The sequence below is a fragment of the Trachurus japonicus genome, chromosome 15 (genome assembly GCF_045865225.1).
Source record: "Trachurus japonicus isolate A0001 chromosome 15, Traja_1.0".
Lineage (NCBI taxonomy): Eukaryota > Metazoa > Chordata > Actinopteri > Carangiformes > Carangidae > Trachurus > Trachurus japonicus.
The window spans coordinates 20,636,738-20,658,748 of NC_140921.1; the positions used below are offsets into that span (position 1 = coordinate 20,636,738).

The following is a 22,011-nucleotide window of genomic DNA, read 5'->3' on the forward strand; positions in this document are numbered from 1 at the left end:
TCATTTTGCCGTTGACAACATTTCATCATCATCTCGGCAAAATCTCAGTAACTCTTTCCCTGGGAAAAATAATGAAGCACTTGGTCTTGTTTATTGCCTATGTATTTTTGGTCTGTTTTATTGACTGTTTTTTTTTTTTTTGGCAGTACCTGTTTTGAAGCTTTGTTGATCCATTTGCTGAGAAATGCTGAATCTGAACTAAATCCTCTTCAGCGAGGATACAGTAGAGAACATCTTGGTTTTTAGCAAGCCGGTTGTTCGCTATTGTTCCCTGCTCCCCGCTATAGTCTCGGAGGCAATCTGTTGTGTCACCATGAAGCCTCGCGTCTGAGCTTCTCTTTGATTGTTGAAAAAGCCCGGAGAATCAAGATGTTTTGAACATGATAAGTTTTGAGCATAATACACATGTTGTATATATAAACCCATCAGTGAACTGGGATGGTGATTATTCCATCCCATTGTCTTCCAGCCCCGCTGAAGTCTGTATATGCCGTGAGTCCATGATGTTGACAGCTTGGCAGACCAGCAGTAGGAAGAGTGTGGGCGAAGGCCAGGCAATACACTGAGCTGAACTCTCAGTCTTAGAGGCCCACACGCCTTCATTATTCAGTTGGAATCTATTGAGCATCTGGGACTAAATTATTCATCAACATCGACCTAGTTCCAGGGTGCTAAGTTAGATACTTGGATGTCATCGGGCGTTCTGATAAGAGCTGCTGCAGCAGTGTGATAGCTGCCATGGGTAAATAGAGAGTGTGTGCTCGGATCATAAAGACTACTATCCACCATTTCGTTATTATGGACTGTAGTTTTGTATCTCGGGGGCCCCTAGGTGTGTGGAGCTTAGAGTAAGAAGAGGGAGGCATTCTTCATCCTGCGTCTAACCATGAGCCATTTTCTATCTGCTGCCCCCCTCCCCTCCCTAACTGGCACACTAATGATGTGTTGCTGCAAGAGTGAAGCTTAGGACAACAAACTCCTCCCAATTAGTCTGTGCAGACTACAACGCCGGTCAGATCTGGACACTAGCAGGCCACTATCAGTGAAAATCAGTGCCAGCATGAGAAATAATGGCACCCGGTCTGAGCAGGAACATGCACTGAATACTGATTCCTCTGCTTTTAGGGGCCTTTAGAGCTTTGGCTTCAAGTGCTGTTGCCAATTACAGACAAGATATAAATAACATTTTCAGCTATAGCATTGGCTTGAAGTGGAGTCTTGAGTATACCCTTGATATGATTTATCCAAGATTATTATGAGAAAATGGGAAAGAACAATATGAACAACCTTGTAGCTGTCACAGATTTTTCTCACTTTGCACTGATATTATTCTCTGCATTTGCCCTGTATTTGTTCTGATGTCTACAGTACCATCTACCCAGAAAGGCTAAAACAAATTATCTGCTCATTTAAAACCAAAGTATGTGCTGTCCTTTTTTAATGTAAAAAAAAAAATGTTCTAGCCATTTAATGCAAAATATTCTGAGCATTATGACTGCTGAAGCAATATCCTTGGTTCTTTCAAATATTTTAATTAGTAGTTAATTATCAGGTTACTACTTTATATTTCAGCTAACACTTTCTGTTAGTGATATAAACATTCCACATTATACAGCTGAACATCCCCAGGTCCCTTTATCATACAGAGTGATTAAGATAGCAAAACATCCCCAAAGAGAAAAGGTGCTATTAGAATACAAGGTAATTGGATTATTAGAAAAAAGTTTCTACAGTTTACATGTAGAAAATAAATTAATAGTGTAATTTTACATTATTTAAAAAATGTATTGGTGAGACGTTCATGCACTCAGCCTCTGGTATCAGTTCTTCCTTGTGCTTGTCTGAAAATAGTCACAGCCCTTGGGGAACAGTAGGATGCTTAGATCAAATGGACTCTGTGAGCATATGTGTCATGGACGTGAAGGATCAGCCGTAGTTAGGCAAAATCCTTGTGCATTTTGGCAGACGGAAGACAACGGCTTTTAGTGTGTGATGATCATATAACATGCAGCCGATCCATTTCCTTTTTGATTTTTCAATTAAGCCACAATTTTGGTTTTCTCCAAAAGTATTGGGATTTACAACCAGATCTTAATGAGCAACAGATTATGGACAACAGTTAAAAAAAAAAATCTATTTTCTTATTTTTAGGTATTATATACAAGCAGAGAAAGAGCTTTGCAGAACAAGAAATCGTAGGGAACAAAAAACATGGCGCACTAAAAATAAATAAATAAATAAACAAGCAGAAAGGCAAAAGAAAATAGCAAGCATCCTCTGTGGAATACATTACCAGGACAGTAGAGGCATGCTTCAGATAAACCCTTCAGATGCCTTCAGTGTCCTCCTGACTTTCAGCTTGTCTCCAAAGAGACATGTTGTGTGCCAGAAAGCATTCATCAAATTAGACCAGAGAGAAAACAATGTGAAAACCTACAGCTCTCCATAGAGACATGCCGACAGGTTATCACAAAGAAGGTGTCTCTTGCTCTGGAGCACCGGGGGCTAGTAGCACACAGCATCCTCCCTGAAGAGCAGCCCTCCCCTCTCCCTGCCTCTCTCCCTGCACAGCCCAGGATTAAGAGGGGAACACATGCAGTCAGAGAGAGGAGAAGTGTACAAATGTTGTGCATTACTTTAATGCCACCGGCTCCAAACGGTATTAGAAAGTGGGCATTGGACACAGAGTAGTTGAGCATTAGCGCGGGAGCAGATAAGTGTTTGTAGAGTTGTAGATAACCTGATGTCCAGTAGAATGAGACTGCTGACTAAGCGTTAGTGAGCACATACGGACCACGGCTTGGCCTGGACATCTCATTAAGGAGGGACCATTATCAATCCTCAGAGATCGAAACCAGCATGACAGTGCTAAAGAAAGCACCAGGGCGCCTTTCGGCTGAGTCAGGTTGGAATTTCCTGGTCCATATCCGCTTTGATGGTTCAATCAGTGCAGAAGCCAAGGTCAGTCGATAGCTTTATTTCACTAAAAGCTATATTGAGATTCATTTTTTTTGGTGTGTTTATTCTCTACATCTCCCCTGACACCTAAAGTATCTGAAATGGCTCTGCTTAAATACTATCAACATTTTCCTATGTTTTGGACACTAAAAGCAGGTTACTTTCTACTTTATCAAATTTTTTGTCTACTTTTTCTGTTTCAAACTCGTCTCCCCAGGTTTTTTTCAGTGTACCTCATAGGAGTGTGCTCTCTGCTGCTCCGAGCAGAGGCAGATAAATGAGCTGTGCTGTAGGTTCACCATGGTTTCAGCACTTTACCGCTAGATTAATGATGCTTTGCGAGCCCCGAGCCTTTGCTTTTAGCATTTTAGAAGTACCTTCATAAAATGAACTACAGGTACATCTTGTTTATACGTTTATCTATCGGAGCATCTTTCCTGTGGGCATGATGCTCCTCACATCAGTAACCTTAACTCTTGTGAGCTAATGAACCTTTTCTAAAACACTGTATTTCGGGAGATTTTCATAAGTGGATGCTATTTAAATAAGAAAAGCTACTTTTTTTTACTTCCAACTGCAAAATCGTCACATGCATCTCCTTTTTTTTATTTATAATACCTCCCTTAGAAAAAAATCTCCTGTGATTTCAGTGTCCTTTTTCTGGCATTCCAACCAAGCTAGCTGTCAGTTTTCATCACAGTGGCTAAATTGCATGGTAAGCCCCTCACATAGTCCACATTGAATCGTCACGGGTGAAAAAGAAGCCAAGCGTTGGAGGAGGACACCATGAATTGGTAATGTTATTGGATTTCAACCAGGTCATGACCACATCAAAATGTTGACCTACAAACTAATCCTGGAAGGCAGACTGATGCCCAGTAACATCTGAATTCATTTTGGTGTTGATTCAGAGGATTACACCGGCCACACATGCGCAGGATTTATTTAGAAGTGTAGCATAGGGTTGATATTTTGATAAGATAAGATTGGACTTTGAGGTGACTCACAGGAACAACTGAGCTGCACTTACACAGATCCACACACAGCCTTTGCCCTTGGAGGGTGAAATGAGTGTGACATTACTTTATGGTATTGTTATGAACGTACTGGTTCCTGGTCTCAATTAAGGTGCAATCCTACATTTATTCAGTCCTTACAGTTATTGGGATTGCTTTATAATGTAGTTTTTTTTTAAAGGTCAGGCCTGATGATATCTGAGAATTTCATAAACTCAAACCACGCATTCATATTTTCTCCCATATTGACAGCCAAACTAAAAATAGGCAACTTATACATTTTTTTTATTATATGCAGCTGGACTCAGCGTCTATACATTTAATTAGAAAATCAAAGATTCTCTTGTAACGAGACAAGCTCATTTTCACATTTATTATTGGGCTGGAGCTGAAGACCGTACAGTACTGTAGCTCTCTGACCTGAGCGAAGAGACAGAAACATCTAAATATGAACGGGCATACACCTCCGCTCGGGTTATTCTACAGGGAGTTAACCTACATCTACTACACCCACATCACATTGCTTCCTCTTCTGCTCTTGCAAATAAATTTGAAGGACAGAGTTGAAGGGATGTGAGAGGTAGAGAATGAGAGCGGTAAGGTGTGAGGGAGCGAGAGAGAGAGGGAGTATTGATTCCTTGATTCCCGTACCTCTGCCAGTGAGCAGTGTCAAGATCTCCCGCCAGGAAAAACAAATCACAAGACTGAAGTGATGGATGTGGCACTCCAGGATCCGGTGGTTTTGCCATCTGGATGGCCGACACTGTATATCAGCTTCATGCGCAGCAAATTAAATTTACATTTGGACGGCTTCCCCGGGCCTCACCCAGCACAGATGCACCAAAAACAGCCCTCCACCACAACTCCCTTAATGGGTTTGATCTATCATTTCCAGGTCTATTATGTAAAGATGATGTTGGTCCGTGTTCAGAATGTCAAAATGATTTTACAGTCACAATAAAATCGCATTATGTGCAGCCAAATGGATGTTAAGCAAAATGACATCACCTTTAATTTCCTTAAGATGAGTCAATGCTAATCCAACTTGCAGGAATATTTTTGATGCACAGTCCAAGTCAGTAATAGAACAAATTCAATAAAAGCTGAAGTCCATCTTCATTTTTTGGTGCCTAATGCATTTCTTATCCCTTTCTCTTTTTTTTCATTATGTGACTGTCATTTGCCAGAGTATGAAACACTCAAGTACAATAAATACTGTCAAGCATGTATTTGGGGATTTAGAAATATTAGCACAAAATAGGTAACAAGAGGTGCAAGGCTAAATGTATAGCAGCAGGTAATTGCGCTTAGCATGCAGAGCTCCATAACCGAAAATCTAACCCGGCCCTGAAGAGGCTGCCATGCTTAAATGAAATGACCTTTAACGCAGAGCTGATCAAATGGCCTGAAGCAAGACTATAAAAGAACATTGCAGTATAATGTTTTACAGTGTGCTTTTTTTTTTGGTCTTTTGTTTGCCCTTTCCCATTTTCCAAGAGGGTAAAATGTATCGTGTTTGGCAGGTGAGGAAGTGCATTGGAAAAAGAAAAAAAAAACGTCTAAAATTAATTTGGTATCGGAGTAGTTGTGGCAGCAAAATAATGAAGCACCTCTATATATGTGCCACGATATTGTATTGTTTTCTTGGATGCTTGTTTTGCCAAAGAGATACTGAATCACATTGAAAGAAATAACATAGAATATTGATTTAAACCTCTGCTGCTCTGCCCTTTGTTTTCCAGTCTCTCCTCTTTTTTTTCTGAAGCGTTCATGGCTGGTTGTCCTCTAAATGTCAGAGGTGTTTTGTGATGCCTCTTAACAATCCCTTGAAGGGCTATGCAAAGCCACACACTGCAGCACAAATTGAGCATGCGAGTTGACAATTGTGCCGTGAACTTTAGCCTCCACTGTTCCTCAATAATCAGATCTCATTTCTGTAAGTATAGTGTTGCCTGGAAAGCAGTGTAGCAGCTGCCACGGTGCCAGGCAGTGTGTGACCGTGTTGACAGATAAATCCAGCAGCCAAACAGTGTAGCTGTCTGGATTCACATCTCATCTGCCCCACTCTCCTTAACCTAACCCTGTGGAAACACCGCTCTCTCTCATGTCTTACCCCACTGATACAGCTAAGTATTTCATACTCTTCACCACTCTGCTCTGTGCCTCTCTTCTCTTTTCAGACAACCGATGACTTGCTGGTGGCATCAGCTGAGTGTCCGAGTGATGATGAGGACATTGATCCCTGTGAGCCGAGCTCAGGTGGGTTAGGTTAGTCATCTCTTTTTTATTCTACTTCTTTCTGGGTGTCTCAGTGTGTCTCTGTGTGCCATAGTCCACCCCCACCAAGACACTCTAGGCACAGTGTTTAAATGAGCAGATTGGAGTTTTAGTTAAAGCCTGAACACCTCTCAGAGGCAGAGTTGCTCTTCTTTTGGCTGCCACACACTGCAAAGTACAGCAAGCTGGAGGCGCTCCATTAGGTCTGTCTGGGAAGCTTACATTCTGCCTGGATATGCTTTCACTGATTCTTACATTGAGGAAAGTTAAATATAAATGCAATAAAAAATGTTACATTCATAATATATTAATGTAAGAATTTTTAGCCAAATACCTCACCTGTAAATTAGTTGTGCAATATACTTACTCATTTTCTTGCTAAAAGTTGTATAAGATACTGCTGTGTGAATCTGATGAGCAGCTAGTACTGTAAGCTGCAAACAGGATGAAGCAGATCAGTACTATTACAGGTGAGATGGTGCCTATGTTTGGCTCAAAACGTGCTATTTAGCATGATATTTACTTGATTTAATTCACACAAAAGCTGAATGTAAAAACACTGAATTATTTATAAGCTCAGTGTAATGGATTCCCTATTTACAGTCTCTATGCTAAGCTAAGCTAACTGGCTTGGTTCTAGCTTTATATTTATAATTCAGATATAATTGGTGCCATCTCTCAATAATAATAATAATAATAAGCTATTTTCTTTAATGGACATAAAATCCTTACAACTGTTGTTCTTTGGCTTCCATCCATTGAGATTTAACTCAACACAGTTTTTTTTTTCTTCTTTCGAGCAACACCATGTCTGAGAATTGCATGCATAACTAAAACTCCACCGCTCAAGGTGTTTTGTATGTGTCAGAGCAGTTGTTATTAATGTGTTTTAATTGTGCACCTCTTCATCTTCATCAGCTCATGGCATTTGTTAAAGAGCAAACAGGGCCGCTCTCTCTGAAAGAGAGAGAACAACACACAGTTGTAATTATCAGACCCACATTACTCCCACCGCATGATATCGAGGAGGGTAAACCCAGAGAGGAGTGTGTGAAATCTGATGTTTACACATGTGTGTAGCGGGTCCCCACTGTTGTTAATTAAGTTCTACAGTGAGCAGTGGGAGTTCACGATAGCTGCACATGACAGGAGGTTTTTATGATCGCAGCACGTAGGCTATCAGATGTCTTCTCTTCATAAAACAAACTATTTTGGTCTACAAGTTGTGGTGTTCATACCCCCTGATACATGAAAACTAAAAAGAAGCACCACCATCCCACCTCACCTGGGTGTTGGAAGAGGTGTTTTTGTCAGCTCCGACAAATTTAGATTGTAAATCTGTTCCCTACGATGCCACCATACTTGTAATCTCTTACCTCGCCACACATGAAAGGCAATTAGATCTGAGCCTAGTGCCCGTCCATGAATAAAATGATTTTCAAATGCATTCTGACGCGATGAGAAGCACAGAGAACAATTAAGTCCAGACCCAAGGCCCCCCCACTCCATCTAGATGTGCTATCGATCAGTATGTGGTCATAAAACCTCCACTAAATTAATGTCTGCCCCACAGCATAGACGATCAACTTTCTAGTCTGTCTGGCTTCCTGTTCCTCTGGCCGTCCACTGGCAAGATTAGGTTTTGCCACTCTCACTCTCTTCCTATAACTCTCTCATCCTGCACATTAGAGTGATATTCCCACTGGGCAGCATAACAATAGGTACTTCCAATGTACATCTGCCACCTCTGTCAAATACCGTACTCAAGAGATCGCCGTGCGTACTAACTCACACCAACAGCTTGCATTATGATATTTTTTGACAAGGGCATCTGCCAAAACATCAGTCGCGAACTGTGTGATGCTGAGGGACGCACACTCCCAGAGCAGAGTATCCCTCTCCTTCTGTGATCAGTGAAGGGGATTTGACACCAGAGCTGCTGGCTCCCAGGGTGGCAGCTGTCTAACACCGTATCCTGATTAATATCTACATTCAAAACGATTCACACGCTCTGCCAAGCACTCGCCACATCTCAGTTGTTTGTTGCTGGACACAAAGAACCGGATCCACTGTTGCCCATTAAGACCTACTTTCTCATATTACTGTTCACCCAACTCCTTTTAATGACACCAGTAATATATCATTTTTCATGCAACACCTTGACAGCCTGCTCAGTCTGCCAACTCCAAAGCAGAGGGCCAGATGTGTACACCTTTGATACCTCCCCCTCCCTCTCTTTCTTGCGCTCGGGCTTCATGGCACGTGTGTACACTAGCATAATGTTGGTGCATAAGTGATCCCAAGAGGTGAGCTATGAAACACACTATTATGGAAGCTATCTGCGGCCCAAGGTCAGGTCTAGATCATCCCTTATATCACTAGAGTCTCGCCCCAGAGCAGTTCCTATCAGCCCTTGAGTGACATCAATCGGGTAAACTTACTTATTGCCGTGCTTTATTTCTCTTACCTCCGGAAACCATGGAAAGCCAGTGGTACCAGCAGAGCTTATCACCCGGCAGGACTCAGATTAGATCATACTGCAGCAAATTGAATCCTCCCCCCAGGAAACCACAAAGGAATACACAGGCCCATGATGCTGCAACACACCTGATCTGTAATAGGAGGCAGGTTCGGGTTGTGTGCATTTACTGTGCAGCTGAATGTCACTGTGTGTATGATTATAGGCGCATTAATGCATGCTTTGTTTGTAATGGCCTTTGAGAAAATCGTTCAGCTAAGCAAAATAAAATGGATGCAAATGTTTTGCATAATGACCTAATGTGGCTTTAAGAGCAATTCAGATTTAAAAGTTCAGTTTAGTTATAAAAAAATACTGTATGAATCTGGCATTTGGCTGAAAGGACCCCTGCATTGACAAGAAAGAAAAGGAAGGTGATTGCTCATTTAAAGGCCAGAATGAAGTGTTGGCCCAATCATCTGGAGAAAATACGGTTGTGGTCTCAGTATCCCGGTGAACAGTCTATTGAGATGTTGACGGCCGCTGATTTTCGAGTACCAACCTCAGGGTTCCTGGTGAAAGTTAATGGAACAGGTTGTTGCGGAGCTGCATGGGGTCAGAAGGAGCGGATGTCTCTTACCTACCTGCTACATTTCATGGACGTCATGCGGGCTCTTGATGGAGGGCAGCTGCTGCACAGTGATCCACATCCAAGGTTGCAACCAGCTACTGCCTTTGTTCCTTATCATTTGTTTTTTTCATCCTCTAAACAGTCCTGGTTTGGCTGTTAGTCCCCCATATTTGCTCAGATTAGCCAAATTCCACACACAAAATCTTGACGAAGTATTTCTCAAAATGAATAAAAAACAAAAGGCCCACAATATCAAGATATTTTTCAAGTATTTGTGGGTGAGAGTCAAAGACAGACCATTTCATTTAAATGTAGGAAATGGGCAGTGAAATGAATGGAATAAAATAGCACATGTTCCAAATTTATCTTCTAACTGATATTATAGTAAAAACATTTTTCTTTTTTTTTCTTTATAGAAATAGTTATTGTACCATGCCATGATACTCCCCTAAGTGTTATTGTAGAACAAAGCCCATTGTGCATCATGCTGAAAAGATTAAGGAGAGCATAAGGGAGTATTTCTTCAGAATTCATAATGATTCTCCTCTGAACTTAAAAATTCTCTGATCTCAGCCTCTCGTGTCGTCTCTCATTTTTTTTTCTTCGTCTTCTTTTTTAAGTAGCACAGAGTTCACAAGAAGCTGAGCGATATGTCCTAACATCGATGCATCAGCCGGATGTTTGTCTTTTCAGTGTGTACAACTTCACCTTTTCCACCATTATTAATAATGCAACATGTAGTTGTGCAAAATGCGACTTGTGCGGGGAAGAAAAAGAAGAAAAAAAGGAAATGCTGGGCTTCTTGTCAGCTATGCATACACATCAGCGACTCTCAGTGAGAGATCTTGCTATATGCAACCCTCTACATTTCACAAATAATCTCTTAGTGCCTTTATTCTCAGCTCCAGTAGCCCTTCACTGTGGATTGCCCATAGGCGGGTTAAGGTTAATCATCTCCAGTTTCCACTTCTCTCTATGGTCTCTCATCTTTTTCTGTCCCGAAGCATTCTGCAGTGACATTAGCAGCTACTAATGTGTTTGACATTTGTTTTAATAGATTTAATTTATGGGTGGGGAAACAATACACAGAGTAAAGCGATAAATCAAACGGCAAATGAATAGTCTCTTTAACCCGATGGCAACGGCTGGAATGCACCCAGCCGGGAGGACAAAAAAAATTAAAGTAAATTATTGTTTTAAAAGTAGCTGTGAGATTAATGAAACATTAAGAGCACTGCGCTGGCTTAAGAGGTCACTGCCCACATTTAATAGGTTATTCAATCATACCCAGCTGGAACTCTGCGTGTGTTCATTCCTTCCTTTGCTGAACACAGTGGCATGCACCTTGCATGCCAACAGACTGCTGCTAGCAGAGATGGCTCAACAAATGAGAGACCCCTCAGAAGACTGGATGCTTATTGAATGTGATCAGAGCTCATACCCATCAAAACACACACTGATGATGACCTTCAAGCGACATGCAAAACATATTTTGCCGTGGCTTTTGCGCACAGTTCACCAATTTATGCCGACAATCATTTTTTGGAATTTTGCCTTTTTTGTTTTCCAGCACTCTTTCAATGAGGATTATGCTGTCCAAGTCTTCTTTCTACATCCTATTTTAAATGAAGTGTGTTCTGAGAGAAAACAGGATTTCACGCTTACTGTCAGTCTTTCTCTCTACTGATCCCACCATATTTATATTTTCAATTATTTTTATTTTTCTACCACACATCTTTCGGGTGTGCTGACATTGATGCTAACACAATGTGTCTGTTTATAAGTCTAAGTAGGGCATGAAAGGCTTTGCTTTTACCCCAAGAAGAGAAAAGAAGCCTAGCCAAAGGTCAGTTATGATAATAGTATGAGTGAGTTAGGGCTTGGAAATATTACCAATGAACAATCAAGAAATGTTTTTTAAAGTCATATTAAAATACTTTTTTTTAACTGTTCCATATAGCAACAGTATGAAAGAGATCTGATTTGATTTGATGATTCAATACTGTATACATCACATGTCTGTCGTCAGGACCAGAAATATCCTCTAGCAAAAGAACTCCAGTTTAGTATGTATGAAATAAATGTGTTGACATATGTGCAAAAACAAACTAAAAGACTATATTTATCTCCTAGTCTGATGAAGATGAAAACTAGTAGTGCCTCAAATTGATTGAAATAATACATGTTTTGATGTTATTTTTAGATCCCACACGCAGAGTTACTAACATCGTAGACAGTTCGCAAAACACTTTCTGTCAAACAGTTTAAAAAACACAGTTTGTAGTTTAGATATAATTATCTACTTTTGCATGATCTTGTCAACATAATGGAAAACGCTTGTGCAGCTTTAGACCCTCTCTAAAACTATAGACCCAAAGAACATGTAACCTGAATTTAATCAAGAGATGAACTCCAGACTTGTGGCGTTCAAGCCGAGTAAGCTCGGCGCTCTTCTTTCATCTCACCTCTTTCATTGGAACCCCTCTGGGCAAAGGCTTAAACTGCACCATACCTTTTACTGGGCTAAATCAAACACCTTTTAATAATTCTCACTTGGACCTCATTTCATGCTCACTCAGCTCTCTGTTCATCATCCACCATCAGCATGAGCCGAGCCACTTCAGACCCACACATGCGTGCTGTCATCAGGCATACTGCCAGCATGTCACAAGTACAGGATGGCTTGCATCGCTTTTTGAGGACACTCCGATAATTAAAGAGGGAAGAGGGATTTAATAAGTGTTTTGGCTCTGCTGCAGTTGATACAGTGACCTGTCTGCAGACTGATCCCCAGCTATATAACGGCTCTGACAGCTTGTGATTATGGCTGGATATGTGCAGTAAGAAGATGGTATAACACTAATCTGGATGAATAACAGCAATGTGTCACTGAGCATGCCAACTAAGCCTGGATCGCACTGAAGGCATCCCACAACCACACCTCCAAGCTCTCCACGATGCACCATGCACCTTTCATGTTTGTCAGCTGCTGCAGATCACAGGAACTGGCCACACAAAACCTCCTTTTACGACGTCATGCTAAAAACATCTTTGAATTATTTGGGCTGCAGTGCATCCATTTGCTAAAAAGCATCATCCATGTGAGCTATTGTGCAACTCTCTCAACCCATTACCACCACCAGTTAATGAAAGGTCAAGCCCACTCTGTCCATTCAATATATCCTAAGTAGTCCTGGTTGCTCCATTACCTTTTAACAAGCCTCACACGCACCTGAAGTTACCCGCCCCCCCAACCCCAGCTCCACTCTCCATGTTTTCCTTCATCCGTGCCCCTCATCAACCTGTTCACCCTGTTACAAATTGCCAAACAAATGAACCTTCTCGCTGGAGACAAATGAGGAAAAATAGTCTTTGAAGAGGACCATTTATTCAAATCCTACCTGACAGTGTGGAATCTCTGATCCCATTCCTCTCCTTGAGAGCACATGGCAAGAAAAAGAAGTCAAGCAAAAAGAAAGGGAATCACATCAAGCATTGCACAGGCTTTTAAATGACAAGTTCCATTGCACCAGCGCTAATATCTGCGAGAGGCGAGCTTTTACATCCGTACTGAATTCAGGTAGAATTAAGAGAAAAGATGCTTTCAAATAAACCCTGTGGTAACCAGAACATTGAGGCCAAACCAATATCATGTTATTACACTCTTCACTGCCTCTTTGTATGGCAAATGAGTTCCATTGCCAGGCTGTTTCATTTTCTTCACTAACATTTATGGATCGGGGTCATATAAAAGATCACGTGCTGTACGCTTAGTTGTTTTTGGTTTTCCTGGTGCACCTCTTCCAGAGAAATATCAGTGAGGCTCGTTGGATGCAATGATTTGTAACTAAATAACAGAAACATTAACTGTTGTCCTTCTGAATAAACAGCATGGACTATGATGGTCCGTATGTGATACTGTAATTTAAGCCTCGCTCCAGGGTGAGGCTGAGAGGAGAAAGTTATTCTGCCAGGTTTAACACAACTGCAATCTTTCAAAAGTTAACCCCCCTGAGTTTACCTCCATCACTTCACAAGTGCACCCCTGCTATGCCGCTGTGAAGCTAGGCGCCACTTTAAGGTCATTTTCTTCATGTCTAATTTTACCGTTGGGTACGCTCGAGTAGAGCGTATAAGAGCAGCCATCATTTTAAACACTTGTTTCAGGCGCTATTTCTCTCTCAGTTTATGTGCCTTCATTCTGGGGTGATGGAGTGCTAATGAACAGACAGGCAGATGCATTTTGAGGTCTGAGGTCTTATGAGGCTTTCTCGAAGGCCTTGTGTCTGTCATATTACTATGGCTGAACCCAGCCTGTGGGAGAGGGTGCACAGTCGACCTTATGCGTAACAAATGAGCCGCATCAAGTGTATCAGGTAATCTAAGAGACTACAAAAGATCCCCGACTGCCATCAGGTGGCTGTTTGATAGACACTGCTGAGACCAAAATGCAAACTAATGAGCTGTAATGAATGCTAATCTTTTTGGACAAAACATGGCTCTGTCAGCACTGTGCTAACCGCAGTGTTAATCCTTTAAGTAGTGGTCACGACTCAGCTTTCTTTGTCAAGATATTAAATTGGATTTTGCAGGAAAAGATTGGAAATTTGGATGGAATGTTTCTGTGTAAATTTAGAATTAAACAAATGGCTCACACAGCCTTGGACTTATTTTATTTATTCTTTTTTTTTTTACTTTTTACAAGTCATGAGAGACGAATAGTGGTCAGTTGATTGAGGAGTTCCTATAAGTCTAAGTTCCGGGCCCATGGGGAGCCAATCAACAGATCCAGGCAAGAGGAAATAACAAAACCCAGAGCTGGAGGGGTGAGATCGTTGAAGGAAGAACAGCGCACCATGGTACTGTTAGCACATGACTCGCTCCTAATATAGCAGACTGAGGCCACCTGCCTCCAGAACTCTGTCACCTCGCTGTAGGAGCCAGCCGAGGCCTCGTATACAACCCTCAAGTGTCACATCCAGAGTTCCCCCCTCCATCAACCTGCTATGTTATCTACACTTTCAACTTTTTGACCCCGAACAAAGGATAGATAGCAAATATGAAGGTAACTCACCGTTAATGCCCGCATAGTGGGCTGCTAGGGAAGAGCCATGTCAACCAGTGGCTTTTGCCTACAAGGCGAGAGCATTCTTCACACCTGTCTGCAAGGATAAGTGGGCTTGTCACAAGCAGAGCTAATCTGTTGCAACGCTCAGTCACACTCAATCCCCCAGTGGTTCTCTGCGCTTGTCCTTGAATGTCTGCTGGCATTGGAAGCATACTCGGACCGCTGATCAGTCTAACCACGGTGGAAAACATGTCAGTGAATGGCTGCAGCATCTCCTCTTCTGGCAGACAGCTTAGAGACCTTTTTCCCTTTGCATGCCCTTTAGCCCAACATGAGCGAGATCTACCTGAAGGAGGCACATGCGCTGGCTGTGAGGGTCGTTAGTTAATATTACACCATTCAGAGCAATGTTGTCCCAACATTAAGCTGTCAGTCAAGAAGAGAGATGAATGCAATCAAAAACGTTATTTCTAAAACTATCAACGCTGAATGACACATGAGAGAGATGGAGAACAGTGAAGAGTGCTATCACAAACATGAGGACTGCTGTATTATAACTTGGACAGTATTCAGAATTTGAAGTGGGCGTGTTGATGCCGTTCACTCCCCTATTCATTGGTGAAAATGATCCCCAACAGTGCAACAGACACTGTCTTTTGTCAGACAATTCAATTTATTTATTGTGTAAACACGGTAGAGTAATAATAGTAACAATATTATAATGAAATAGATGAAATATAATCCAAAGAAGGATGATAGTAAAATGTTTGCAAGCTAATGGTGGGTTGTAGTTCCTTAGCTACAAGTCATGCATGCTTTTTAAATGTGTGCTGTGCAGTTTAAAATTCTAGGCTATATTTTTTAGAGTTATGATGAAAATACCATCCCCATGTGACATGAACATCAAAGTCAAACTCTTGAGTCTTCTTTGCACAGTATACAGCATTAAAGACTTTCCATACTGCAAGTGCAAGAATTCAAGATAGTAATAATAATATTCATGGTAACAGGTATCAAATGTGAGAGTTCTAAGAATTTTCCAATGTATAAATCAGTTGAAGTCAATGGATGCTTGGAAACTGCATTCAAAATTTTATAATACAGTGTTCAACAGTGATGAAAAGTACATTGCAATAGCTGGTTAAATACTCAGTAATGTGAAGGACACACTCACCTTTACACTGTTATTGAAAAACCCCAGTCAAAATGTGTTGCGTTTATCTTGTGCTTGTTTGACATTGAGAATTCACCATAAATACAGTATGTAGGATGGGATGTGCAATAATGCTGCCTGTCCTTCATGGATCAGGAAGAAATGACCGTCTTGTATAATGAGAACAAGAACTGCCCTCTTTGTTGATGCTCCGAGAAGTTAGTCTGTCATAAAATACGCATGTGACAAGATGAGACAAGGTGATTATGACAAACTTTTATAGCAGCAAAATCTTGTTTTTCATGTATTCTCTTTTTGATGTATGATAGGATAGAGAGTTATTCTGGACTGTAGATATGGGCTCTAGCTCAGGAAGAGAGTTTCTCATGTGGAAATATTGCTCTGACTGGCCAAGATCAAAGGCTTTGAATAATAAAGAGACAATGTTGTGGTTCCTGTTTTAGGGTGAAATTTCTTCTTTTTTAAACTAATATCAAAGCTAAAGAATGCAATTATTTTCTATCAAAATGCTCTCGAAAAAAGGACGTGAGGAAAGTGGGACAGCAAAATGGGACAAAAGGGACTATCTACCCATTTTCTTGAAATATTAAAATGTTGACACCTATACTAAAAATAAATGTAATGTCATGACCCACAAACATGAATATTATTATTATTATATAAATATCGTAGTTAGGCTACTGTTAATGCACTACGTCATTAGTTTCTGCTCATTTGCTCAAATCTCAGCTCTAAGTTTCAGTATATAATGTGTGTTCATTAAACTGTTTCTTTGTGCTGGTGAGTATGGCATCCTCAGTTAAATGACACTTCAACTGACGGCTCATAAAAGCTTTAATGTTGTACTAAATACACAGTGCTGTAGCTCCATGAAGCTGCTGTAAGAGCTGACGAAAGAAAACAGCAATTAAAATAATATTCATCTCCTCATATCCTCACAGAATATAGCACTGTAGCCTTATATTCTTTAGACTTTAAAGCCCTATACAGCAAATCTCAGCCCGAGAATGAAGGACTGTACTCCAGCCATACAGTAGTTTAGCACTTTTAGTCCTAACTTCACAAAACCACAGAAAATCCCACTGTGTTAACTCACAATAGATAGATAGATAGATAGATAGATAGATAGATAGATAGATAGATAGATAGATAGATAGATAGATAGATAGATAGATAGATAGATAGATAGATAGATAGATAGATAAAACACATTAAAAGTAGTAGGGCACACACATTGTCATTCTTATTCTTCATTCATTCTTATTGCCATAACAGTGCAGCACAAATAGTGCTAATGTCTTGAATGAGCAGTTAACATTCCTTAATCAAGAAATGTTAGCCGCTCATTTAGAGTAACAGAATTGCAGCACATTAAGCTAATGTGGCGGCCTTGCTAGCTTACACACACTAATTATTTTTGAAACAGTGGGGAAAAAACAACTTGCCTTTGTTTGAAAGACATACTTTTATATGCTAATACTCTTGCTATTTTTCCATCTTCAAAATAAGATCTCTAGAACTCATGTTAGATCTAAAAGGACTAGTAATAGCCTTAAAAGCTAAGGTAAGAAATATGCATAGCATGCTACCACAGAAAGAACAAGGAGGTGCATAATATGTTGCTTCAGTGCTCAGGATTCCCATTGTATATTCAGAGCATCGCTCCATCACTCAGCACTCTGTCACAGTGTGGCTAGGAAAAGCAGCAAAGAGAAATACTGCAAAGCTTGCTCAATGTCCAGTCAACAGAGGAAATATTTCAGACCCACATCTCAACGCAGCTATTTATGTCTCTGTTGTTACTGTTTGTTTGTCCAGTGTATATGCAAATTGAAGCGTAACATCCTCACGTCAACATAACTATGATCTGGACCCATGAAGCTGTAAATCTCAAATATTTTGTGCCCCAATCCAGTGGAACCAGATCGAATGCTTTCATATCCAAATGTTAGCGTCGAGTGTTTGGATTTCACAAACGCAACAAAGAGAGCTTAAGCAGAAATGATGACTGCTACAAAAACACACAGAGAGATGTGCCAGCAGGACTGAATAATATCAGGGGGCTGATGTGTTTTCAGAATATGCTCCATTGAATGGCACCATTTCAGAACAGAAGTGGGGACAGCCTTTGGCAATATCTGCTGAGTCAATTGAAGAATTGTTTCTTGCTGAAGGATTTATTTTCAGACACTATGGGATGCAGTCACGTTGCTGGATGTATAGTGAATGTCGGGAATGTGGTTGGTTCATTCATGACTGTGCTGTAAAACATGTAATTAGCAGTGAGCTTTTAACTGCGCCTTCTCTGAGAATCATTAACACATTAGTCGTCTTGTCGGCTGGCTCTTCTGGATTCAGCAAATCTCTCTACTCCACCTCATCTTCTTCACTCTGAAATATGAACAATTACAGTTCGGAGAATATCATCAGAATAATGTTCTGTAGAAATTATAATGCTGATAGGCAGTAGATTAGGCATGTACTTAAGGCAAAGTCTGAGAGGGGGAAAATAACTGCAGCTCCTACATTTATTGAAAGTCCTAATAGATACTTAAGTTTCTCCAGGGTGCTGCAAGAATGACTACTTGGCATTTCAAAAATAATTTCAAAGTAACTCTAAAAAGACATGAAGTATAATCTTCAAGAGTTTTATAAGAAAATCCACTTGGGTTCTGGTGTCTTGTTTTACTGTGAGGGTCATTTTGACAGTTTTAGCTGGCATTTCATCGGATTGTTAAATTATTTGGGTATTCATTTGGGTATTTGGGTATTCATTTATTTAAGCCAGAAATATTTTTTACTAGAACTTCCCTTACTATTGAATGTCATTTCATTTACGGTCATTAATGACAGACCTTCTTGGTCTGTCATTGTGTAATCAGTAATCACACATTTCTCTGAAAAGCCCATCAGCCAACATCTATTCTTCTTGTTTCAGCATCCTCGAGGCATGCCGTCTGTGCTGTCATTCAGCTTGAAACTGTGTTATTGATCCTCACATTCAGCTTGAAGAAATGCATTCATTCACTACCATAAATCTCATTATACTAATAAGGACAACAAGAAGAAGATGCTAAGCTCAGTCCATTTGTGGTAATCATATTTCTGCTTTCCTTCCAGCCAATCCCACCAGCCAAACAGGATCAAAAGGTTACCCAGGCACATCGGAGGTCTTCAGAGAGTCCAGCAGCACGACAGGGATGGTGGTCGGAATAGTAGCGGCAGCAGCGCTGTGTATCCTGATCCTGCTCTACGCCATGTACAAATACCGGAACAGAGACGAGGGGTCGTACCACGTAGACGAGAGCCGGAACTACATCAGCAACTCGGCACAATCCAACGGGACCGTAGTCAAAGAGAAACCAGTCAATACGGCAAAGACGGCAAGCAAGAACAAGAAGAACAAGGACAAGGAGTACTATGTGTGATTGTCAAACATTTGGTCTTTGAAGGACCAACTTAGACATTTTATCAAAAAGACAAATCAGGACATCAACACGTGTACAGTATAATAACAAAGATGAAGATTATTTAGTCATTTTTCCTAAAAGACAGTGCGCTGAAAAGTAAATATGAAAAATGAAAAAATAACTTTCTTGAGACTCAAGCAGGGGAGATGTGAGAAAACATATACAGTCCAGAAAGAGAATGATTGAAAAATGGCTCTGGTGACCAGATGAAAAAGAACTGAAAACATATCTAACATGTCAACCAAACAACATTAACCCATCAGTGAGACTTGTTTCCTTGGGCCAGGACTATGTGTTCTAACTCCCTTGTTTCTGGTAAACAGAGGAGCACAGATGCACTTTGCAAAGAGAGGTTCAGCATTGCAAACTTAATGTTTTTCATTTACATTGCCTGTGTTTGTGTTGTTGGGACTTTTTCTAGAGAAAATGACACAATGCATAAATAAATACATACATAAGTACGCCAAATATTTACTGTGGAGGAAGAGAAAAAAATATTATATCAGGTGACGGTAAATTCAGAGAGAAAGAAAAAACCCTGATGGATCTCCGAGGGATCAGCCAAAGTACTCACTCAAGAGGCAGTGATGGCGGGCAAAGACTAACACCTGGCTGACTGAGCCGCCACAGAGCAAAGATGAGAGGGATTGGCAGTTTCTCTTGAAAAGACTATGGTTTAAAAGAAGAATATGTCCATTGTGCCAGTAAGAAATTTGGAGGCCTTCGTTTTCACGTCATGTGAACTCAAAGGAGAGAGTTTCCTCACGGGGCTGAGGACGTCTCAACAGTGATCATTCGGGAGCCATGCACGCAAAATTATCTTATTACAGTACATATGTTTATATACAGTACAACCACATCTATATGTGCTTTCTGGACTGTGACAAAGTGGTGTTTTATAGCCTGTTGTATAGATGATGCAAACTATAACTGCTCCTCAACCATTTTTGGAATAAAACAACAAAAGAAAAAAACAGACAAAAAGAAAAAACATAAGTGTTATAAGTGTTGCTAGACATAGAAGATTTTATGAAGACATCTGCATTTTTTTTTTCAGTTTGATAATTATTTGACTCTCCCCTGTTTTTACATGTGTTCCTATATAGTTTTTATACAAATGCCAACCAGAGATACATGATCCCGGACCAGTAGTAGCCAAACCATTCCCAGAAAAAAAAAATTCACAAGACTATGATAGCGGAGAGTTGTGGCATGACAACTTGTGAGGATCTTTCAAGGATACTGGTAGAATCACTGCCTTCCTCCTCAATCCCGACGTACATGAGTGAGAATGAAGACCGAGAATATGAGTGATGATGATGGATGGTGACAGTGATTAAGATAAATTAACTTGCTGTGTGTGTTTCCAAGTGGTATTATAAGATTGTCCAATGTGTGCTTGGGCTGATGCAAACCCCCCTCACCCCTCCGGGAGAATAGCTCAACTACGTCTCCATTTCAGCTGTTCTGTGTTTGTTCTGTCATTCTGTCCGTCAATTCTGCTTTCCAGAGACCTGTACTTGGAATGAGTATGAGGAAAATGACCATGAACTATAAATGATGATTATAAATTCTCTTTGTTTGCTCCTCTTTTATTTCCTCTTCAGTGTTTTTTTATGTTAAATTGTAACCCTTCTTGTATTCCCCGTAAAAATTAATTATAAAAACTAGTTTTGAAAAATCAAATGAATAAAATATTACCTAAGTGAACTTAAACCAGTCTACTGACAAAATGTGTCAGAGCAACATGCAGGTTTTATGAATTTTATTTTTCATCATGCAGACACCCTTTTCATTAAGAGCACTAACATCACACTGTGACATTGTCTGACTCACGGTGGAAAGTCTAAAGCAAAAGTTCTCCTCAAGATGTAAAGACACTATGATGTAGTTCCACTTAAACATCGTAACATTTAACCGTATATGACATTTACAGAGGTTGCTCCTACATTTCCCAGACACCCTGTGAACACCTCTTCTGTCTAAAATATTGCTCATACTCAGTTACTATGAATAGCTACATTTAAAAATGTAGGTTTGAAGACATGTTCAGGACCTTTTACGTGCTACATTCATTGCTTTAAAACATATCTGAACTCAGTTGTATAAAATCAAAGACATCCATCCAGCCACTGTTAGTTTTTATATCCAGATAAACTGTGTGCACCCTATCAGATAAGGTGCTGAGAGCGAGTCTGGCTAAATTAACTTTTAGTACTCTGCTTTTACTTGACTTTGAATTGAAGTCACAAACTCAAAGTGGAAAATGTACCAGAAGGTCTAGTGACAGTCTGACCAGGGATCAGATCAGAGCACTCGACACTGAAGCATCACTCAACCCATACAGCTGATCTCCACACAGGTGCCGCTAGAGACAAAAGTGGCAGAAAATGGTGCTTGAACTGCACTGAAGTATAGTTCAACTAAACCTTTCCATCCTACTTAAGGATAGGCCTTGTTTTGTTTTTTTAGATAGCACAGAGTTGATGGACAGGAATAAAAGCACAAAGGTGTGACAGACTAGGCGTTAAACCTTTACAGCAAACAGATGGTTCCTCAAGAGACTCGACCAAAACCGTCACCGCTCTTCATCAGCTGCTCAAGCAGCTTTGTAATGTGATAATGTGTAATGTGTGATATGCTACTGATCTGGAAATCCTTCCTCTCAGTTGGCACAGTCATCTTGCTCAAGGACACTTCAGCAGGCAATGTGCTTCTTTAGCTAACACAATATCACACATAATGCCACACTCAGATAAAAAAATAGCAATGTGTTAAAAGAAATTTAAAAAAATCAGAGCATCTACAGTATGCTGGTGTGTGTGTGTGGAGGAAATATAGCGCAGAAATTCCCTGTGAATGTTGTCTCAATTGAAAAAAAAGAAAGAAATACAACTGACTGACACACAGGACCAATGTGTAGGATTTAGTGGAAGTGGTGGGGTGGTGAGGCTGAAAG

At 40.4% G+C, this 22,011-nt stretch overlaps 1 protein-coding gene across 23 annotated transcripts in view; it reads left to right on the top strand.

The window, feature by feature from the left end:
- The window catches only part of LOC146973626 (neurexin-1a-like), a 253,900-nt gene extending 233,274 nt beyond the window's left edge, over positions 1–20,626 (top strand). For 15 of the 23 annotated variants that reach the window (XM_085800346.1, XM_085800359.1, XM_085800350.1 and 12 more), the window contains 2 exons: positions 6,155–6,242; positions 18,703–20,626. In XM_085800346.1, the coding sequence (XP_085656472.1) occupies positions 6,155–6,242; positions 18,703–19,010 (396 nt within the window). In that variant the 3' untranslated portion in view covers positions 19,011–20,626. The remainder of the gene's footprint in view (positions 1–6,154; positions 6,243–18,702) is intronic. The other 8 variants (XM_085800348.1, XM_085800360.1, XM_085800352.1 and 5 more) reach the window with 1 other exon arrangement.
- Positions 20,627–22,011: the final 1,385 nt, after the last annotated feature.